Source organism: Lycium ferocissimum, chromosome 7 (assembly GCF_029784015.1).
Source record: "Lycium ferocissimum isolate CSIRO_LF1 chromosome 7, AGI_CSIRO_Lferr_CH_V1, whole genome shotgun sequence".
Taxonomy (NCBI): Eukaryota; Viridiplantae; Streptophyta; class Magnoliopsida; order Solanales; family Solanaceae; genus Lycium; species Lycium ferocissimum.
The window spans coordinates 25,915,254-25,938,110 of record NC_081348.1 but is presented as its reverse complement, the minus strand read 5'-3'; the positions used below and the strand labels follow the sequence as shown (position 1 = coordinate 25,938,110).

The window sequence follows — 22,857 nt, the reverse complement described above, 5'->3', positions numbered from 1 at the left end:
AAAAGTATGGAAGTGTTATGTGTTGTGTTGGCCGAATGATGTGTTGTTATGTAGAAAAGATGAAATGATTTTATTTACTAGTTTGATGGTTGGGTTGTGAATTCTATAATGTAAAATGGATGAGGAACATGAGATCATGCATGTTAAAGTTGTAGCTATGTGTGTGGTGTGGTGGCCGAATGGCATGGTGTTGTGTGGAGGTGATGAGTTAATTTTTTTATTTAGTAATATAATTGTTGTGTTGTGGATTTCTTGATGAAAAATGAGAACTTAAGGGGTTAAAAATAAAGTTGTGTTTGTTTGTGGATTATGGAAGGAGTTAGTGTGACTTTGGTGTGGTTCCTTATAATTGCATGAATAATATTGTAAATGTGTGGTGGTTATATTTCATGAATATGGAAGAAAGGAAACGTCGTTGGATTATGTAAAAAGAGTTACTAATGTTGGAATGTATGTTGAATGGAATATTAATGTTGTTGATAAGAATTGTTGGTATTGTTGATAGTTTGGCCGGGTTGAATTCCCGGATTGTTGTTGATTAGAATTGGCCAAGTTGAACTTGGTGGGATGGAGTATTTACAGGGGAAATCTTTGCCGAAATTTCGGTAGACAAATGTCATCTTAAGGTTCAAATTCGAAATGCTCTAATTAAGTTTTGGTAAATATGACCAATTTGTAGATTTTGGCGGATTTGCAACTTGAATTTGGAGTAGCAGAAGGAGCGGAAAGAGGTATGTAAGACTTTACTTTCCTTCTTAGGCATGTCTTAGACGTGTTTGGTGTGGACACGGGCCTCGGGGACAATTCCTTTCCTCGAAATCCAAGATTGAAAGTAGTCACTATTCATTCAGTAGAATTGAACTAGAAATTGTGCAAAATGTTGGAAAAACTTCCTAGACCTCTAGAACTCTGCACAAATAAGACCGGTTACCCTAAAGCTCTCATAAGTAACATCATGAAGTGTATTATACGTGAAACGTGTACACCACCTCATTTGATCCGAGGTGGGCCCACTATTCCCGAATTCCCTCCCATTGTCCCATTTGGTTTATTTTCGTACTATAGTTAATGGAAGCTCTTGGTTATCATTCCGACTACCAAACAATAGTTGTTTTAACTAAACCAGTGATCCCAAGGCATGTTCTTCCTTCCTAAAAGCTTACGAAATGTCTTCTAAAATATTTATTTTTCTCCAAAAACTAAGTTTTACAATTTTGGAAGTGATAATGACTAAACGACGATTAAGGTTCTATGATGATAATGACGATGCCAGATATGAGAAAAAGTATATGATGAATGTGCCTAGGACATGTTCTTACCACGAGCATGACGATATGGAATGTTGAGCTATCTTTGGATAATGACTACTTCAAAGATTTTAAAGTATATGAAATGTTGCCTTATGGTCCTACTCTATGTTTGCTCGTGATGTTACTCTCCATTGACAGTCTCGCCTTATTGCTCGTTCCTTCAAGGTGGGACAAAGTGACCATGAGTATTCCATAATGCAATCGGAGGTCCCCGACCTTACGTCACTCCGATGGATACATGACTTTCTTTGGGGCTCTCATGCATGCCAATTGTATGACATATGTATATGAATGTGAATATGTATAAGATACATGTAAATGTGGGGAATGGGGAGGGCAACTGTTTCCACCTGATTCAGCTGGATTTCATCCCGGACGCGGGATGCCCGGACGCGGGATATGGGAGAGCCGGATACGGCGTCTGTATATATATATATATATATATATATATATATATATATAATGTGTTGGGATATACATTCGGGGAGGGGGGTGGGAGAGCCGATGTACTCGGCGTCTGTGAACGTAAGTAAAGGCCACCGTTTTCTGAAATGTTCTGTTTTCTGTATATGTAAATGAGAAGTACCGTTTTCTGGAAAGAAACTAAGCATGCATGGCATCCGCCTGAAAGGCACTCACATGTACAGATTACCTCTACCCCAGATAAGCTCCGTATGTTTGTGCCGTTATTATTCGTACTGTATATGCCTTTATCATGTTACTATTCATGTCTTACATACTCAGTACAATGCTCGTACTGACCCCTCTTCTTCGGGGGCTGCGTTCATGCCGCGCAGGTACACCCAGACAAATTGAAGCTAGCATACAAGATGTTCCAGCGGAGTTGGTAGGCTCCACTTGTTCGGGGTCTTTGCCGAGTCAAAGTATATGAGCCATGATGTTTTGTTCGGTGTTAGAGACTTTGCAGACAGAGTCGTGGGTATAGAGTGTCAGCTTTGTGGACGGTTTCGCCGGTTAATATGTTATTATGTTTCATGTCACGGGTCCCACATGACGATAGACTTTACTTATAGAAAGAAAAAAAAAATTTGAGTCTACTATGTATTCTATTCTTAATTGATACAAGAATTTATCTATGTAATAAGAGTCAGAGGGTTCGCTCGGCTCCAGATATAGGGTCGGGTGCCCATCACACCCTGATCAAGATTGGGGTGTGACAAAGTGGTATCAGAGCGAGGTCGGTCTAAGGGCTGTCTGCAAAGTCGTGTCCGGTAGAGTCCTGTTTATGGGTGTGAAGCCGGCCACATCTATAGACAGGAGGCTGCGGGGCATCTAGGAAATGTTGACCTTCATTCAGTCTTAGATCGTGCGATAGAGCCAAGCCATAGGAAATGAGATTTCTGGTACTAATCGTTAATTTTCGCAGACGTCCAATAGCGACGGAAAGAGGCGAATGACGATACGGTAAGACACAGAGGTAAGTTGGGATATTTGTTCTGTTACTTGGGACAGGAAGTTCTGAATGGCTGGGAGATGTCATACAGCCGTATGTTCGGTAAAGTATCGTCGATAATTGTTACGTACAGACTGTGAAGAGTAGGAATGGTAAAAGGGGATTCTGTAAGAATGGATACGCCTAACAGAAAGGCGCGTGGAAAGGAAATATTGCAAACCGGCAATAGGCGAGATGTGTTGTCCCAGAAAGGTCATGAATTCGGTATGGCAACGGAGGTGTGAACGTTACTATCGAGAATCTGGAAGTCCAGGACAGGGGGTAGCCATATACACAGGCGGAAGGTGAACACCGGAAATCAAGGAGGGCAAAACGGTAATTATAAAAGAAAGGACGTATTACGAAAATGTTTCGGAGCCTGTAAGACTTCGACTTGCCCCATGACAGGTAATAAAGGTCAGGTGAGGGAGCTGACGCGAAAATATCAGCATTAAGACACCGAATTCCAGCAAAGTTTTTGGGTTAAGCGTGCTCAGATGGGAGCAATCCTATGATGGGTGACCCCCTGGGAAGTTGACAAGAAATTTTGTAAATTGAGACATACGAGATAAATGAAAAGTTAGGGTAATCTAAGGAAAACTAGAATAGCCTACGTGAAACTACGACATATAAGATGGCTGGAGACCATAAGAAGACATGTAGAACAAGGCAGACTAGATTGGTGAAGAGACAGAAAGCACGACATAGCTTGGGAATTAGAATAGGCTTGAATAGTGTTGGGAAGTACTTTGTGGGCTAGTTGATAGTAGAGGCGTATATACATAGAGACGAAATGTATACGGCATTCGGAAAAGAAAAGAGTGAGCCGGTGGAAGGCAAAGAGATCAAAGTATCGGAAGGAGGTAAAGGTAAGGAACTTCGGTAAGTAAAGTTCCTGAGAGAAACCATCGGCAAGGTACGAGATGATTTAGGTAACATGTGAAAAGGATAAGTGTGTAGTTATAGTAACATAATTAAAGGTCGATGAATGGGGATTGAGAGAGTGAAAGCTGTAAGGAGGAATTGCGAGCAAGTGAACTGAACAAGTGAAAGGACAAGTAGGGGATGGAAAAGTATAGGAAATGTGGACAAAATGATGACATGGGCCGAAAGTAAAGGAAGAACTTAGGATAGGGAATAATTAAGTTTAGGGACGATGAAAAAAAAATGAAGCAAGTACCGTAGGTGAAAATATTCAAAGACTGTTGGCACGTAAGGAACCCCTTATAAAGGGGGGGAGACCATACTATATTAGGCTTAAAAAGGGAATTACCACAAACCCAAGTGCCAGGGAAAGGAAATTCATTGGTTCAGGTCCGAAGATCGAACCATATCGGCATATCAAATGGATACATGAAAGAAGTAGAAACGAGTTGGTGCAGTGGATTAGGAAATCTACGACACAGACATAAGGAGAATGGAGTGAGGGATAAGGAATGGGCACGAGGAGAAGGACAATTATGAAACGGGACTCCCCCGAAGTGCTACAAGACCCCATAAGATCAGTTGAACATTCGAGGACGAATGTTCTAAAGGGGGGGAGGATGTTATAGCCCGTATTTCGTGCGTCTGGATGTTGCGAGACAATGGTGAGAAATTGAGGACAAAGACTATGCTCTAAAATAATTTTTATGTCCGAGTTGTTAGGAATATTATTTATGAATATTGGTATTGTGGAAATGTTGGAAAAGGTCAAGGGTAAAAAGGAAAATTTGCAAAGTGGCATCATGGGAAATATTGAAAAAGGCTAGGGGCAAAATGGTCATTTCACAAAGTTCAAGAAAATTCAAGAAAAGGCCATGTGGCCGTGTAGTATGTGTGGTGTGTGCCACATTTTAATTAATAAGGGTAATTGTGCATGTGCATGGATGAAGCTTGCAAGAGAAGACAATTGGTCTTCTTTGACCTAGTGAAGAAATTCAAGAGAAGAAAGGAAAAATCAAGAAAATAAAAGAAAACTCTAGAAGAGGAAGCAAAGGGACATGAGGCCATACTTGAGGGACTAAATAATAAATATGGAAAGTAGTAGGAGACATGTATATATATATATATTTAGAGTCATCTTTTTAAGTTGAAGAAATAAGAAAGAAAACAAGAAAGAAAGAAAAAGAAGAAGAAGAAGAAAGAAAATAGGGGTGCTCGGCCAATGATGGAGAAAAATTGAGCCATGGAGATTGATGGAGAAAAATCATTTCCTTCTAGTATTCCTACAAATTTGAAGGCCCTCTTTAACATGGAAGAGTTGTTGGAGCAAGAAACCCCCTCTTTGTTGCAAGTTCATGATCATAATTAAAGGAGAAGTTGAAGGAAAAAGGTAAGAATCCAATCTTCTTATATGTATTATGGATGGTTATGCATGTTGTGATGTATAGAAATGAATGAAAAGTATGGAAGTGTTATGTGTTGTGTTGGCCGAATGATGTGTTGTTATGTAGAAAAGATGAAATGATTTTATTTACTAGTTTGATGGTTGGGTTGTGAATTCTATAATGTAAAATGGATGAGGAACATGAGATCATGCATGTTAAAGTTGTAGCTATGTGTGTGGTGTGGTGGCCGAATGGCATGGTGTTGTGTGGAGGTGATGAGTTAATTTTTTTATTTAGTAAAATAATTGTTGTGTTGTGGATTTCTTGATGAAAAATGAGAACTTAAGGGGTTAAAAATAAAGTTGTGTTTGTTTGTGGATTATGGAAGGAGTTAGTGTGACTTTGGTGTGGTTCCTTATAATTGCATGAATAATATTGTAAATGTGTGGTGGTTATATTTCATGAATATGGAAGAAAGGAAACGTCGTTGGATTATGTAAAAAGAGTTACTAATGTTGGAATGTATGTTGAATGGAATATTAATGTTGTTGATAAGAATTGTTGGTATTGTTGATAGTTTGGCCGGGTTGAATTCCGGGATTGTTGTTGATTAGAATTGGCCAAGTTGAACTTGGTGGGATGGAGTATTTACAGGGGAAATGCTGCCGAAATTTCGGTAGACAAATGTCATCTTAAGGTTCAAATTCGAAATGCTCTAATTAAGTTTTGGTAAATATGACCAATTTGTAGATTTTGGCGGATTTGCAACTTGAATTTGGAGTAGCAGAAGGAGCGGAAAGAGGTATGTAAGACTTTACTTTCCTTCTTAGGCATGTCTTAGACGTGTTTGGTGTGGACACGGGCCTCGGGGACAATTCCTTTCCTCGAAATCCAAGATTGAAAGTAGTCACTATTCATTCAGTAGAATTGAACTAGAAATTGTGCAAAATGTTGGAAAAACTTCCTAGACCTCTAGAACCTGCACAAATAAGACCCGGTTACCCTAAAGCTCTCATAAGTAACATCATGAAGTGTATTATACGTGAAACGTGTACACCACCTCATTTGATCCGAGGTGGGCCCACTATTCCCGAATTCCCTCCCATTGTCCCATTTGGTTTATTTTCGTACTATAGTTAATGGAAGCTCTTGGTTATCATTCCGACTACCAAAACCAATAGTTGTTTTAACTAAACCAGTGATCCCAAGGCATGTTCTTCCTTCCTAAAAGCTTACGAAATGTCTTCTAAAATATTTATTTTTCTCCAAAAACTAAGTTTTACAATTTTGGAAGTGATAATGACTAAACGACGATTAAGGTTCTATGATGATAATGACGATGCCAGATATGAGAAAAAGTATATGATGAATGTGCCTAGGACATGTTCTTACCACGAGCGTGACGATATGGAATGTTGAGCTATCTTTGGATAATGACTACTTCAAAGATTTTAAAGTATATGAAATGCTGCCTTATGGTCCTACTCTATGTTTGCTCGTGATGTTACTCTCCATTGACAGTCTCGCCTTATTGCTCGTTCCTTCAAGGTGGGACAAAGTGACCATGAGTATTCCATAATGCAATCGGAGGTCCCCGACCTTACGTCACTCCGATGGATACATGACTTTCTTTGGGCTCTCATGCATGCCAATTGTATAACATATGTATATGAATGTGAATATGTATAAGATACATGTAAATGTGGGGAATGGGGAGGCAACTGTTTCCACCTGATTCAGCTGGATTTCATCCCGGACGCGGGATATGGGAGAGCCGGATACGGCGTCTGTATATGTGATATATATAATGTGTTGGGACACTGTTGGGGAGGGGGGTGGGAGAGCCGATGTACTCGGCGTCTGTGAACGTAAGTAAAGGCCACCGTTTTCTGAAATGTTCTGTTTTCTGTATATGTAAATGAGAAGTACCATTTTCTGGAAAGTAACTAAGCATGCATGGCATCCGCCTGAAAGGCACTCACATGTACAGATTACCTCTACCCCAGATAAGCTCCGTATGTTTGTGCCGTTATTATTCGTACTGTATATGCCTTTATCATGTTACTATTCATGTCTTACATACTCAGTACAATGCTCGTACTGACCCCTCTTCTTCGGGGGCTGCGTTCATGCCGCGCAGGTACACCCAGACGAATTGAAGCTAGCATACAAGATGTTCCAGCGGAGTTGGTAGGCTCCACTTGTTCTGGGGTCTTCTTGCCGAGTCAAAGTATATGAGCCATGATGTTTTGTTCGGTGTTAGAGACTTTGCAGACAGAGTCGTGGGTATATTTATCTTATTTTGGTTATGTCCGCCTCTTTTTATATTTAGTAAGTTGATAATTTAAATATCCTACATGTCATGTTTATAATCACGAGATTCAAAGGATATTTTATTATATTATACACATTTTTAATTTAGAACCACAAGATTTGAAAGTCTATCTTTATTTCTTAAACTCCGTCTCTAGTCAAACGCAGACACTTAAATTGAGATAGAGGGAGTATATGACAAATGAAGGAAATGAAAGGACAATGGAGACACTGTGGACCCATGGGGACTTAAAAAGTAAACACACAAGAGGAAGAATAATGTTCAACTTCTGAAATGTACACACGTTAGTCCCTGTTTGGAGTACAATTTCAGTTGCTTTTTGTACAACTTATTGTTGTTGTGTTCGTCCACCTTGGGCATTTATATATAATAAGACTTGGGCGTTTATATATAATAGAAATATAAAAAAATATAAGAAAAATATAGAATAGAATTATAGACATATATTTTGAGTAATGTGATCAAGTAATTGGGATGAAGGGAGTACTTCATTTATTAATTCTTAAAGAACGTAAAAAAATCAAGTATAGTAATGTGGTCAAGTAATATGAGACGAAGGGAGTACTTCATTTATTAATTCTTAAAGAATGTGAAAAGTCAAGTAATGTGGCCAAGTAATATGGGACGGAGGGAGTACTTCATTTATTAATTTTTTAAAGAATGTGAAAAGTCAAAAGTGAACAAATAAAAGTGCACGGAGGAAATAAATGTCTCGGAGAATTAAAATTGCAGTGCATACATGTATACATGAGGAGAGAATAAATATTCAGCAAGAACGTGAAAAGTCAAAAGTGAACAAGTAAAAGTGCACGGAGGAAATAAATATGTGTCGGAGAATTAAAATTGAACTGCATACGTCTATACATGAGAAGAGAATAAATATTTAGTACTATGACATATATCCACGTGGGATTTATTAATTCTTAAAGAATGTGAAAAGTCAAAAGTGAACAAGTAAAAGTGCACGGAGGAAATAAATTTGTGTAGGAGAATTAAAATTGAACCGTATATGTCGCATACGAGAAGAGAATAAATATTCGGAAGAACGTGAAAAGTCAAAAGTGAACAAGTAAAAGTGCATGGAGGAAATAAATGTGTCGGAGAGTTAAAATTGAAGTGCATAAGTCTATACATAAGAAGGGAATAAATATTAAGTACTATGACATATGTAAATATTCAGCAAGAACGTAAAAAGTCAAAAGTGAACAAGTAAAAGTGCACGGAGGAAATAAATGTGTCGGAGAATTAAAATTGAAGTGCATAAGTCTATACATGAGAAGGGAATAAATACTAAGTACTATGACATATGTAAATATTCAGCAAGAACGTGGAAAAAGTGAACAAGTAAATGTGCATGGAGGAAATAAATATGTGTCGGAGAATTAAATTTGAAGTGCATATGTGTATACATGAGAAGAGAATAAATATTCAATACTATGACATATGTCAACGTGAGATTTATTAATTCTTAAAGAACGTGAAAAGTTAAAAGTGAACAAGTAAAAGTGCACGGAAGAAATAAATTTGTGTAGGAGAATTAAAATTGAACTGCATACGTCTATACATGAGAAGAGAATAAATATTCAGCAAGAACGTGAAAAGTCAAAAGTGAACAAGTAAAAGTGTACAGAGGGAATAAATGTGTCTGATAATTAAAATTGAAGTGCATACGTCTATATATGAGAAGGGAATAAATATTAAGCACTATGACATATGTCCACGTGGGATAAAAAAATAGTTGGTTAAAGTGTATAAGTTATATAGCTCTTGGTACAAGCATTCATTGCGTGTACAATTTGTAAAGCTTTGGAAGCAAGTAGGTATTGTTGTTTTGGTCCTCCTTAGCCACTTATATATAATAGAAATACAAATACTAAAATGAGTTGGGTCATTCACACAAATACCCTATTTGGGGGTGGTCTTTAATTTTTGGCCCTCAAATCTGTCGTCTTTAATTTTTGTCCGTCAGAAAATTTTGTCTAGCATAAGTTTATATTTTTGTATCATAATATAACACAAGTATGCCGGAGAAGGATAAACTTTCAAAACTCAACATAAAAATGCCCAAAAACACATCAAACTCCACAAAAACAGGTAGGCTATTCAACTTAAAAGGATAAACAATATATGCCCCGAAAAGCATAACTCTAGTTTCTGAACACTACAACAAAATCTTAAATACTACGCAACTTATGCATAACTTAATTCTTACTAGACTTATGCCGAGCTAAGCAAAAGTTCAATTTCCGAATATAAATGTTATAGAACTTATCTTTGAGCGAAGCATGTCTAGATATTTGTATTAAATGAGTAGCATGAGCAAAAATTAAAAACCACAAATATGAGAGGCAATAATTAAGGACCTGTATGTTTGAAGGCAATCCATGCAAAAACTTCAATGAGTTGTCAAACTCAAATGTCTCAGCCTTATAAATTCGTACAAAGATATTCCCTCTTATATGTTCACCATAACTTTACCTTTAATCAGTGTTTTCAGAGGCGTTTTCGGGGCGAGTTTGTACCAAAAACGTTCCGGGGCATAAGTGAAAGGCATAGATCCATAGAGCGTATATCCTAGAATTTGGGGCGTAAGTCCCGGGCACAAAAGCATAAGCCCGGGGCGTAAAAGCGTACGCCCCGGGCGTTAAATTTGATTTTTATTGTTTTAAAAGTATTTCTGCTATAGATTATGATTTTTATTATTAATGTAATGATATTTATACTTTATGTTGTCGTGTTTTCATGTTGTAGTGATTTTCCTTGAAATATATAAATAAATAAAGCAACACTCATAGAAAGTAACACTGCCATAAATAGTTTTTTAGATAATTATGTGTGAAATTGATAGGATAGAGATTTCATAGCATAATATTCCTGAAGCAACTTTTTCCATTTTTTGTTATTGCTCTTTCACTTTTTACCCTTTTCCTTCTTTGAAATATATAAATAAAAACTGCAAATATTAGTTGACGGTGGGACGGACTAATAGACGTGGAGATTAATGATGAAGTTGATGAAGATTTCATTTTAAAGATTATCTAGACCATTATCATTTTTTGTGTTGTTTTTACCTTTCTCAAATAATAACTATAATAATTTTTTTATATATATTATTAGTGGTTTATTTGAATTTATTTGCAGATTTTAATGAAAATTTTACTTTTACTCATTTTTTTAGTAATAAAAATTATAAAATTGAAGATACATGAGACATACGCCCCGTAGATCCACAGGACTTACGCCCTGTGTCTCGGGGCTTATGCCTCGTCCCGCGCCCCCGTCTCTTAAAACACTGCTTTTGATAACTACATTTATACGAATATCCTATTTCCCAGGTGAATCCACACAAGGACAAAAAGATATAAATTTAACAAAACAAAATGAAGAGAAGATTTCTGCAAATATTAATATGGGCCACAAAATCTAAGTGCTAACCCCACAAACCCAGGCTTAATATGAAATAGAGAGGCCCAGACCGTACTTGACCACACACAGGAGATATGACACTCCAAAAAACCAAAACACAGCAAATGGAAGTATCCTACGCCTACCGACATTCAACTATGGTACTCTGTTTTCACATTTGAGTGTTATATTTGTTCATGATTTTGCCTCTGAAAATGTTTCTTCTCTAAATCTGAGTTGTTGTCATTCTTACCGTCATACCGTGTTCCACCAGATTTCAATTGAACTACAAGGACAAAAGCAATTTCTTTCAGAATATTGAGCTTTCACTTCAAACTGTCCACTAATACGTACTACTTTCAATCAGTCTCTATGAATTATGGTTTTGCATACTTTATCATTGCATCAATTGTAACACTTGCAAAGTATAGTACTGAGAGCACTTTTTGGTGTGGTCTAGCAATCAAATGAAATGAATGAAAAGCTATGAGAAACACGGGTTCAATCAAGCAGAGAGATTAAAAAAAAAAAAAAAAAAAAAGTCGATTGCTTTCCACCCGTCTAAATTTTGATGGACAGAGTTAACAAATTTGCCTAAAAAACATTGCTAGTGAGAGATTAGTAAGAAAATTCATGATATGAAAGAGATTTAATCCTTGACTAAGTACGTTGAAATATTGTAAAAACAATTAAGGCCGACAGAACTTGACTTATCTTAATTTGTAGTGAAAATTAATGCTGCTTTTCTCCCACCTTACCTAAACCAACTATCGAGGATCAAGCCAGGTGTGGAATTCTTTTCAGATTTGAACAATGTTGGGCACCGTTTTGTTTTTGCTGGTATTCTTTAGTTTAGTTTAGTTTATACGTAATTAAATATGATTAGGACCTAAGTTTCGCAGTGCACCGGTCAATATGCTTGCCTAATTCGTTTTCTTTTTACCTTACTGATACAGATAAGGGAATTATAACATTGAACTTTGAATGTAAGGAGTCTACCAAATTAATGATCCATTCAGCTCTGAGATTATTTTTGTGCTTAATTTGGTTTTGATAATCATGAAGTTGAAATAACAACCGACAAGAGAGCGAGGCAAAAATGACGTGGCATTGGGATTTTTTGGTACTGAAACCTACATTTTTGGTTTGGGGGGGGGGGTGTTGAGGGGTGGGGGAGTATGTTTGTTTGGACAGGGATCATTGAGTTAGAAACATAAATCTATGCCCCTCATTAAAGGATTCCTAGTCATCACCCTCATCTCCGCGCTAGACACTTATCTTTCTGTAGTTGAGCCAATCTCGTTGGGTGAGGTGATAGACCGTAACAACTATCTTTTGAGAATATTTGCATTAATTTTTTGTTAAAAGATATCTTTATTCAAATTTTTACTCTAGGTTGATGAAAGTATATGTTTTTCAAGTAAATACGGCCGTGTTTTAAGTCTTTTAAAAAAATTAAGAACATTTCAAATCCAAAGTAAGAGTGTGGATAGATTGGACCCTTATTTTTATTCTAGTTCAATGAAAATATATAGAATGTTTTTTCAAGTAAATATGGCAATGTTTTATGTCTTTAAAAATAAGAAAACATCTCTAATCCAAAGTAAGATTGTGGATGGATTGGACCCTTATTTCCTCCACGAAGCGTTCGCTTTTTTGCTTGAAAATAGATAGTTGAAATGGCAGTACATTAGGCTAAAGTTATTTAGGTGGATTATGTTGTCTGAAATTGACTATCCATAATGACAACACACACTTGATCCAACACAAAATATAAGTCAGCACCAAGTAAAGCAACCATATACCGAAAGTAGCCTTAAAGCCTCATGAACTGTGTGAGCATGTAACTACGTTCCAACTAGATAGAAAACGATTTCCCGTGACGACGTTTCACTATTTATATGAAACAGACATATCATTGTACGGGCAAGTTTCAATTCTTATTCTAGATTCCCATAATATAGCTTGAGAATGTATTACTTGAAGAAGTAAATTTAAGGGATCTATTAAAATATGATAAAATTAATTGTAAACTGCTTTCATGTATGTGGTATTATTATTATTATTATTATAACCATGCATTAAACTTGTTACTATTTTGAACTCCATCTGCATATAATTCTTATGAAAACCTTACCAATCATGACAAGAAAAGGTTTTAACTAGCATTTTCACACGGCACCTACCTTATCATAGGGTTTAAGTGGGAATTCAGGAGCTTCATGCAAGGAAAAAGATATGATCGGCTCTTAAGTATGAAAAGGTAGTTTGGTGCGCGAATCATTCCATGTTCAGGTAGGATCCGAAAAAGGCCTCACTCTATGAAGAGCATCTGTGGTTGATTCCACTGGTTAAACCCATAATCTATATGTAGAAAGACAATTTTACCGTAGATAAAAGGCTTCAGATCCCTCCAGAAACTTTTTCCTTCTACTAGTTATTAATATAATAAATATAACATCGAATGAATTATCAGGACAAAAATGTACAGTAGTTTTATATTTCAAGATATGATAGTGACTGATCATGTATAACAATATGATGGTCTGATTTCACCCAAACTCCACCATCCTCTTGTCTCTTGAAAGATATCCCTATTCCCATCCAATATTATTTGCAGATCAGAAAGACAATATTAATCTTCGGACTAATAATTTTTCTGCCATGCTAAACACACTTTCGCACTGCCGAAAGGAGCAGAAAATCGTATGATTTAATTACTTCCCCACCATCTCCAATTATTACTCATATATTGTTACTCATATAGTAATTTCAGTATAATGTATTTACAGAAGCCTTGTCTTCCATAAACATTACACTTGGAGAAATTTCTGGCTGGTCCCAAAGCTAATGGAAACCACAAAAAAACAAAACTATAGTGGGAACAAAAATGGTCCCTCATTATTCATGTGCAGTTAGAAATAAGTGGAATGAAGTCGATCCCCTACCCCAAGTGATCCCTATTCACTACTATCTTTCTAGTTCTATTATGTTTGGATTTTCACAAAGAAACAAAGCACCGTTGCACAGCTCACCACAATTTATACGTTCTTGCCTAATCATAACAAATTGAAGGTGGAGTAGTATTTGTATTGAAAAGACAAGGAATATGACGAATAAGAAAGTAACTAAGCCAAAGAAAAGGTGCTTGGTTATCTTATCGTAATGACTTCGTCACACATATTCATGGATATATATTATACTAGCAAAGCACTCGCACATCTAGATCCATGTTTTTAACGAGGGTCCCCCATATATTTGTCAATCTCTCTACCTCTTTCAGTTACTTGAAAAACGCACATTGTATTTCTTTCCCGCCCAAGCACTAGCGCTTTCTTGTTTTCTCGATCGATAGCATGCGCTTGGAAATTCTGATTAATTCAAATTCGTGTTGGGTAAAGTTTGTTTAAGTGGAAAGCGCTTCACACCGCTAATTTTTGTTTTTAATTTAAAGGTCTTGAACCCGAAATATTTGATTAGGCCAAATACAACTATATTGCCTATAGAAAACTAGGCCAACTGCAATTGATCAATCCAATTTGCACCCATACCGTATGTCTTCTACTCAGAATATAACATTCTTGAGGAGTGAAGAAAAACCAAAAAAATTATCATAGAAAAGGATAAGTTTCTACTTCTTACTTCCCATTAAGATAGTGAAAGAAAATTTCAAAAAGACGATTGAACAAAAAATAGTTGTTTGCTATAGAAATATCATATTAGAGTTTCTTGCAAAATGTTAAGTTGTGCAAAATATCATTTTAGAATTTCCAAAAATAAAGAGGTTAATAATATAATTGGCATAATCAACTTTTACTGTCTTCTAAAACCTAAAAATAAAAATCAACATCAGAATTCTCTTCTAAGATTTGATGTGCCATTGACAACCTTTGTACCATCGAATCTTTGATATATCTATTTAGACGGAGAGAGGTATTTCTAGCTAGTAGAATATTCTGTGAAATATATGATCATAGAATATTCTGTGAAATATATGATCATACTTTTTTATTATTCCGGTTTAGTTAAATCGTTTACTTTTGCTATTAAACTTTAGAACAAGGAAAGACAAAAAGGATGAGATAGGAAACCCAAAAGATAACAAAATCCAGCATATAACAACAGAAACAGCTTCTCTTTGGCCGAAAGAGGATCTAAAAAGCCACATCCATTTACATAAAATGTGGGATAATCCCAATCCCCACCCCCATCCCCCCTTTACAGCAACCAACAACAATTCAAAAAAATTAAAGTCTTCTCTTCTACCCCCATATTTTCTCATTCTTCTTCAACTTATCTAGTTAATTAAACTGAATTGAAATAAACAAAAGAAAAAACAGAACCTACCAAAAAGGGAATATCAACTTTACCGCCTGCTTTTTTCTTTGAACTTCTAAAACTAGATTCCCTAGTCCTATTGTTGAAAGGTCATGGAGCCCCTATTATAATAAAGTTAGACTTCCCTAGGATCAACAAAAATAGAAAGACCAGGTTGTGATTTTGTCCAGTCACCTACTGAGCCGTCACTATAGTCTTCCCCTAGTCGTTTCATGCACCATAGATCCTCTGCGCATGATAGCTTTTTCCAGTGTGGTATTGCTAACCTCAACGGGTCCCTATTTGCCACCTCTGTCGCCACCACGCTACACTCTGATTCTTTTGCTAAATTATGAGCAAAATCACACAGTGATTTGATGAATTTTACAGCTAATGGGCCTTCACCACCAAGCCCATATAAAAAGTGAAGCCCAAATGGCCTGAAAATCTCCGGTACCGATGGTATCTTAAGCCATGGAAAAGCCCGGTCCACTAAACGAGTTGTCTTAGCAAGAACTTTTGTCATTTGCGACGCCCCACGAACCTCAAGATTAAACACGTCCTTACAGTTCCACACACTGAGGACAGCCCATGACTCGGGCTGACCCGATAAAAACTTATCCACACCGGGCCAAGTTTGGCCCGAATAAAGGCCCTTTGGAACCGCTAAATAAGTACCCAAATTGAGTTGGTTGTTGAGAATGGAATCAATGTCACGGGGAAAGAACTCAGTGGTGGAGTATTTGTGACGGTATAGGGTTTCAGCGTCAGTTGGGCTGAGCTTGATGATCGTGACCCGATTCGATACACTGACCCGATGAGCGAAAACGGGTTGGACCAAAAGGGACGGTGTACGGAACTTGGAGTAACCACATTTGTGGTTAAAAAGTTGTATGGAAGCTTGGTTGTCGTTTTCAGTAGCTATGTATGAATATTCAGCACCATTAGTTCTAAACCACTCCTCCATTTTGTGCACCAGTTTTAACCCAATTCCCATTCTCCTGAAAAACGTTTTTAAAAAAATGTCATTATACTGTCTCAACACTAGTTATTTTTAAGAAGATGCCAAAATAAAACAAATAGTAGTAATTTTTTAAAGACGAAAGTGAATATTTATTAGTAGTAAAAAGAAAGGTCTTTAGAATGTGTCCACACAATCATCATTTTTTAGCAAAAACCAAAACCATCATTGGTCAGGTGCATATTAAAGTGAAGATCTAGTGCTTAATAAGCCAGTCTAAAATAAGAAAAACAAAATGAGCTTTTAAAACAATCAATATTTAATTATATGGATTGTCGGCATCACTGAATAAAAAGAAAAATAATAATAGGAGTAAGTAGTTACCGGTGAGAAGGAGAAACACGGAGGCCTAAAATATAGGCGAGTTTGGTGAAAATAGGAAGTGGTTTAGTGGATTCAGAGCTATTTTTGGCATTCCTTGAAAGTTTCTTTCCACACGTAACGGTTTTAATACAGCCCCTTATCATTCCTACTATTGCTCTCTCTTCATTTCTTCCATTATGCACCACTATCTCTGCTACCTGATAATCATAATCCATAGGCTGTTAAATATAGTAACAAAACAAATAGGAGTATATCCTAAAAGAATTTAGAGATTTAATATGCATGTTAACCACTTACCAACATGAGATAGGCAGGAGAATGACGAACTCGGCAAATTGGGTCACCCAAAAGATCAGTAAAAAGAGAGAGTTTACCACTTGGCCCAACTTCGCATCTTCTCTCAACTTCTTCAACTTCTTTGCTATCTTTTTTTGCATCAAATTCTCTCACCACTATCGACACTACACCATTCTCCACCATCTTTTTTTTTTTTTTCTTTTACTATATATGCTAGTAGTAAAAACGTTTAGACTGAATTAATGATATTTGTAAGAGCAAAAGAGAGGTTTATATAGGTGTTTTATGATAGGAAGTATAACGTGTAGGGGAAGGTAAAAAAGCAAGAGGCAGAGGAAAAGCTTCTTTTTTTTTTTTTTTTGGTTATCGAAATTCAAGAAAAACACGAAAGGAGGATTCAACGAAAGTAGAAAGATAGAAGAACGACAAAGAGCAATCAAAGAAAAAAAGGTTTCGAAAGAAAAGGGGCCGTTAAAAAGCTGTTCTTCTTTTCTTTTTTGGGTGCTGCTATTAGTGAAGTGAGTAGTTGTTCATGATTATTCAGAACTATAAGAAATAAATAGATGCACTCAGCGCACTCCCTTTTATACTGATTTCTGGGGCTGTCTTTTCTTATCTCAACCCCACCCCCCACCTCCCACACCCAAACCCTTTTTATTTATTTTTTAAAATGAATTACATAGGAACTACCCTGTAGTATAACAAACTCCCTTTTTTATTTGTGTTTTTGTCTTTTGCTTACTATAACAAAAGAAAATTTTAATTTGTTACCAAAATGACTATCTGATTTGCTTAGTGGGACTAGTATTAATAATTGCTGTTCCTTTGATTTTATATGAGTGGGACTAATAATGAAGGAGTTACTTAATATTAATAATTGTTTTTTTGAATTTATAATTAATCACGTATGATGATCAGAATAAAAAGTGTGGGGAAAGAGAAATGGCGGCTGTGGCTGCGCAGTCCCATTCCCAGTTGTAGGTTGTTATTTCTTTTCCAATGTTAAATACCCATCAATGACAAAATTTGTAATCATTATCAAGCTCTTAAATACCCTTAATTACTTTCTTTCCGTATTTCACCATCTCGGCATACGATAAGGCCTTAACGCCTCAATACTCATAATGCCATCTCATGCCTTCGTCGACATGCAAATAATCATCCCTACCTGCATAAATATATACTAATATCATTTGGCCCGGGCTTAACTGATCTTACAAAATTTAATTTGTAGGTATTTGGAAAACAAATCTGCTATTATTTCTTTATTTTTCTAACATCAATTTGATACTTTTAATAGACTTCTATCCGAAAGTTAAGGGAATTTTTTTTTTAGTTTATATATTAGATTTTTTGTTAAAAAAAAAAAAATCAAACATTGGCTTTTCTAATTGCTATTTACTTAAATATGTTGAGACTGAAATATCCGATGATCCAAATTCGGCTTTTCATATGTTAAATTAATTTCATTTGTTTTTTGAATTAAACTTACTTATTTTTTCAAAAAATATTACAATATTCAATTAATATTTACTGCCAAAAAATATTGTTGTATGATGAAATAAATAAAGTTAACCTATAAATAAATATAAATAATTAAAACCCTTAATATTACAAGATATTTTTTTAGATGTTTTTTCAAATTAAACACACGAAAAAAAAAATTGAAAAGTCCATAAAATTAAATTGTTCTTACTTTAAGCTTTCATTTTCCTTCCAAAAGATACATGTTAAAGAAATAATAACTTTTTGTTTTACTTAATTTAATAAATATTTTATGAAATTCACATTGTAATAACTTTTTCATGTTGAATTTAACTATTTGTCTTTGGTTATATGGTAGTTTGCAAAATATTTTAATGTTAAAAAGGTAAAAAATATACTCTACTTTTGGCAATTGTCTAGTATTATTATTGTTTGGTTTCTATAACTACAGTGTTTTTATAACTATAATATTTTATAGTTCCTCTTTTAATGTAGTAATTTATTAGATAAGTTTTATGTTGAAAGCATGTGCACGTAAATTTGATTAATTAACTAACGTACTTCAGACTATAATTTACAATTTCAATTCATTTTTAAGTATATTTAACAATGATAGTCTATTTGTATTTATTATTTTGATTTAAAACGTAATCTTACCCTAAGTGAAATCTTTGTTAATTACTTCTTTATAACCGGACGAATAAAAATTTTAAATAGCAAATGAAAATTGGTAATTAACATCAACAAATAATAAATAGTATTATAAAATAATATTGTTATTCAATAATTAAGCCTATATTATAGAATTTGATTGTCATGATAATTATATTCTTTAAGTGTCTATAATAAATTCTTAAGGAAAAATATAATTTTAAATAAATCTAATATTTCTCATAAAAGACTCAAATATGTATAAGCATGTTTTGTGGGGACCACTAATATTTTCCATGCATCATCATCTTTAGTGGCATAAAAAAAGCCCTTAAGGTTCTCAAAATTTATAAGATTTCACAAAGTAATAAAAACTTTAATTAGGGGTAAAAAGAGACAAAAAATTGTATTCTCCCTTATATATAGTAGTAATATATATTGCTAAATCTTTTGATAGTAGATATTTATATAGATGTATAATGTATTTGTATGTATGTTTAAATTTAAATTTTAATATGTTTATTCTCAAATTGAAGAAATAAATTAGATAAGAGGTTAGTTTCGCCAAATAGTTCTCCAATGATTCATCAATAGGAACTACTATCTTCGTCAATTTTTACTTGTCCGTATTTAGCTTGACACAGCCCTTAAGGAGTAACTAATAAAATGATAAGTTTACTATATCAACCCTTTGAATATAATAAATTCAATATTTTTTTAAAATGTATTGGGAAATGAATAGTATTTAATAATAAGGGTAAAGTGGGTGTAAAACGATAAATTATTTTTTGGTTTTTCAAACTAGACAAGTAAAAGTGGACATTTAGTTTTAGTATAGTGGATAAGTAAAATTGGATGAAGGGAATACTACATACAGGTGTCAGAAATTCGCCGCCATTTCCTTTTATTCTATCACGAATGCATGCACGTAGCGACAAGAGATTCAAATGAGAAAAACCGCACGCACGTGTTTCTTTCAAAAGACGCGATTGCAAATAGAAACATCTCTCGAATAAGTTTCACGATTAGATAATTTCTTGAAAGTGGACAGATATGTAACGACACGTTTGTGCTTATTATTCGGAATCATCATGAATAACTAAAACGTGTCGTTCACGAGACATAAAATATTCAGTTAGAGCGAATCTTAACATAATACTTTCTCCTTCCATCTTTACTTGTCCATGTCTGATTGACAGACCTCTTAAGAAGCAACAAAATAATAATATAATTATACTATATCACCCCTAATTATCACAAGTCATCTAAAATTAGAAACTAAACTAAAAATAATTAAAATATTAATAATAAGGGTAAATAGGTATAAAAATGATAAATGATCTCTTGATTTTCCAAATTGAACAAGTAAAAATGAATCATTCCATCTACCCTAATTTAGGTGACATACTTTTCTTCTTAGTTTGTCCAAAAAAGAATGTCATCTTTCTATGCGTAGAAATAAACTAACTTTAAAATTTCTTTTTTAACCTTGATAATATGATCTACAGCCACACAAGTATGTAACGCTTGTTTTGAACCACAAATTTTAAAGTCTTCATTTATTTCTTAAACTCCGTGTCTAGTCAAATGGTGTCATATAAATTGAAACGAAAAGAGTACATTTTTTTTAACAAATGTAATTTTCTTTTTGCACTTTTTCCCCTTTTATTTTTTTTTTTTTTTTGCATCATTTTGGATCTTCTGAATTCTGCTTTCTATAAAATCAGCTCCTTGGGGTTATAATTGATTTAAAAATGAAAAAAGAGTATATTATTAGTATAGTGAACAAGTAAAAATGAATGTAGAGAGTAGCTCAATTTCGTATACTGATTTACTGTTGATTTTACTTGTGAGTTGTGATTTGTAGTGTTAAAATATAGTGGGAATAACGTTTATTTCTGGAAAAATTAAAAATGTTTATTTCTAAAAAAAAAAAGAAAAATAAAGAATAATTAGCGGTATAACAGCTGGGTAAACGGCACAAAAACCAAACAAGTGATGATGCATGAAATGGCACTTTCTGTAATGCGTGATAATGCACGATACGAGCATGAATAAAAGGCCAATACATCTTTTACACATAACTTCAGTACCCAAAAAGACGTGGCGAGAATCGCAACCGTTCGGTGACCCCAGGAAATTAAATGCCGCATTTTTCTACAGTCTACAACACACTAGTCTCCCTACTATTTGCCCAGGTGAAAATCATTTTTATAGCACTGACCCTCTCATCATTTTCTTTATATTATAATATATATATAAAATTGAGATTGTTTAAATAAATAAATTAGGGATCCAGTTGATGAGGTTTACAGTTAATAATTAAACTCATGAGTGATACAATTGTAATATTTTAACCACTATAAAAATCATATAGTGCATATTTTCCTTAGATTTAGCTAGATATGGTAATTTACTGATTGAGATTTGAACTTGAAACCTCAAGGTAAATTTTGAACACCCTAAACCACTAAACAAACCTCCTCTCTTTTTTTAGGGTGTTCAAAACTCATATATGTACCTAAAAAATAAAAAATACCTTATATATACAGTATAATTTATTTGTCGAGGGTGTTGGGTGAACATCCTCAGCGGGCCTAGATCCGCCCCTGGTAACAAGGCAGAACTGAATTCAATTTTCAGTCTTTAATAGTATAAAATAAGAAACGAAAAATCTACATGATGCGGCAAACTGTAGTAGGTAATTATATTTATTAGTTATAGTTTGCATTAATTACTTCTCATAGCTAAAGGTTGTATTTGAATTGCGTATCATAGCTATGCTATATATTTAAAGCAGAATTCTCTATTTTTATTATTTTTATCTTGACTAAGAATTTTAGGGCTAGCTTTGAGATGCTTCTTCTCTCCGCCACCGTGATACACTCAAATTACACCTATTAATGGTATAATGCGGACGTTGTCAAATATAGTAACCCAACGAGGTTGGGGTCGAATCCCACAGAGAATATGGCGTGAAAAGTTTACTAAACGAGTATTATACTAATCTTGCGGTCCTGGTGTATTCCAAAAAAAGGGTTTTATAGGAGATTTGGTTTGTGGACTAATTTAAAGTGACTAGGAATTTAAAGTTGTAAATATATGGAGAAAAAAAAAAAAGGTTGTGTCCCCGTCAGATAAAGTGTTTGATCATGGATCTTGATCTTGATATACTTCTAATGGATCGTTTGTATGGATGCACTTAACCTCTATATTAATCTAGACTATTTCCTAATAAGCAAAGATTATTTCTTTCTATGCTTTTTCCAAAGATAAGAAAGTATGCATGAAGAACAATTAATTATGCCAAGTAAATTCCTCTTATTCCTAAGTGAATTTATTAAACAAGGGTTATGCCCTGAGTTCTTGTTATTTATTCTTACCAAACCCTAGTTATTTTTCCAAATAAACTACAGTTTATGGCGTTAGCTAATGTTTGCAACCACTAACTATATGATGAAAACGAAGAACAAATAAACCCTTACAATCCATTATGCGTATATCAATCACAATCACCAATCACAAAACACCCATCCTTGGGTTCACAACCTTAGTAAAGATGTTTAGCTACTCATGGCAACAAGAAAACAATAAAAAATTGAAGATTGCATAATTGAATTGGTATTAAAACTTACGAATAAAACTGGAAATTAAACGATTGTAATTGTCTTGAACCCTTCGATGGATACTAAGAACAAATTGTCTCAACACCAATCTCAGAATTTTTAGAATTCAAAGTATGAAAAATGATAAAAAAAAAAAATATTCAAAACCCTATTGGCTATTTATAAGAGTCAAATCCCTCTTTAATATGGACAAAATCATGTCACCCGCGCGGAAAGAGTACCGGAGGTACATTGAAGTACGTCCTGTCCATGCAAAGCATGGCCTCTGAATAACTTCAAGGTGCGGAAGAAGTACGGGCAAATGTACGTCCCGTCTTTTGGAGT

General features: G+C 34.7%; 1 protein-coding gene across 1 annotated transcript; it reads right to left on the bottom strand.

Annotated features, from left to right (window-relative positions):
* Positions 1–15,121: 15,121 nt before the first annotated feature.
* LOC132064047 (probable N-acetyltransferase HLS1) lies at positions 15,122–17,386 on the bottom strand. The gene is made up of 3 exons (XM_059456907.1): positions 16,772–17,386; positions 16,475–16,671; positions 15,122–16,130 (listed from the first exon to the last, which is right to left on the bottom strand). The coding sequence occupies exons 1-3, from the start codon at positions 16,952–16,954 to the stop codon at positions 15,266–15,268; spliced, it is 1,245 nt and encodes a 414-aa protein (XP_059312890.1). The 5' UTR covers positions 16,955–17,386; the 3' UTR covers positions 15,122–15,265.
* Between the last annotated feature and the right edge of the window lie 5,471 nt (positions 17,387–22,857).

Bases quoted from the DNA above. Each gene is read 5' to 3' on its own strand.
- LOC132064047 (XM_059456907.1), bottom strand. From the start codon at position 16,954: ATGGTGGAGAATGGTGTAGTGTCGATAGTGGTGAGAGAATTTGATGCA. The intron at 16,672-16,771 runs GTAAGTGGTTAA...TATGATTATCAG, and splicing joins CTCCTGCCTATCTCATGTTG to GTAGCAGAGATAGTGGTGCA. The intron at 16,131-16,474 runs GTAACTACTTAC...AACGTTTTTCAG, and splicing joins CGTGTTTCTCCTTCTCACCG to GAGAATGGGAATTGGGTTAA.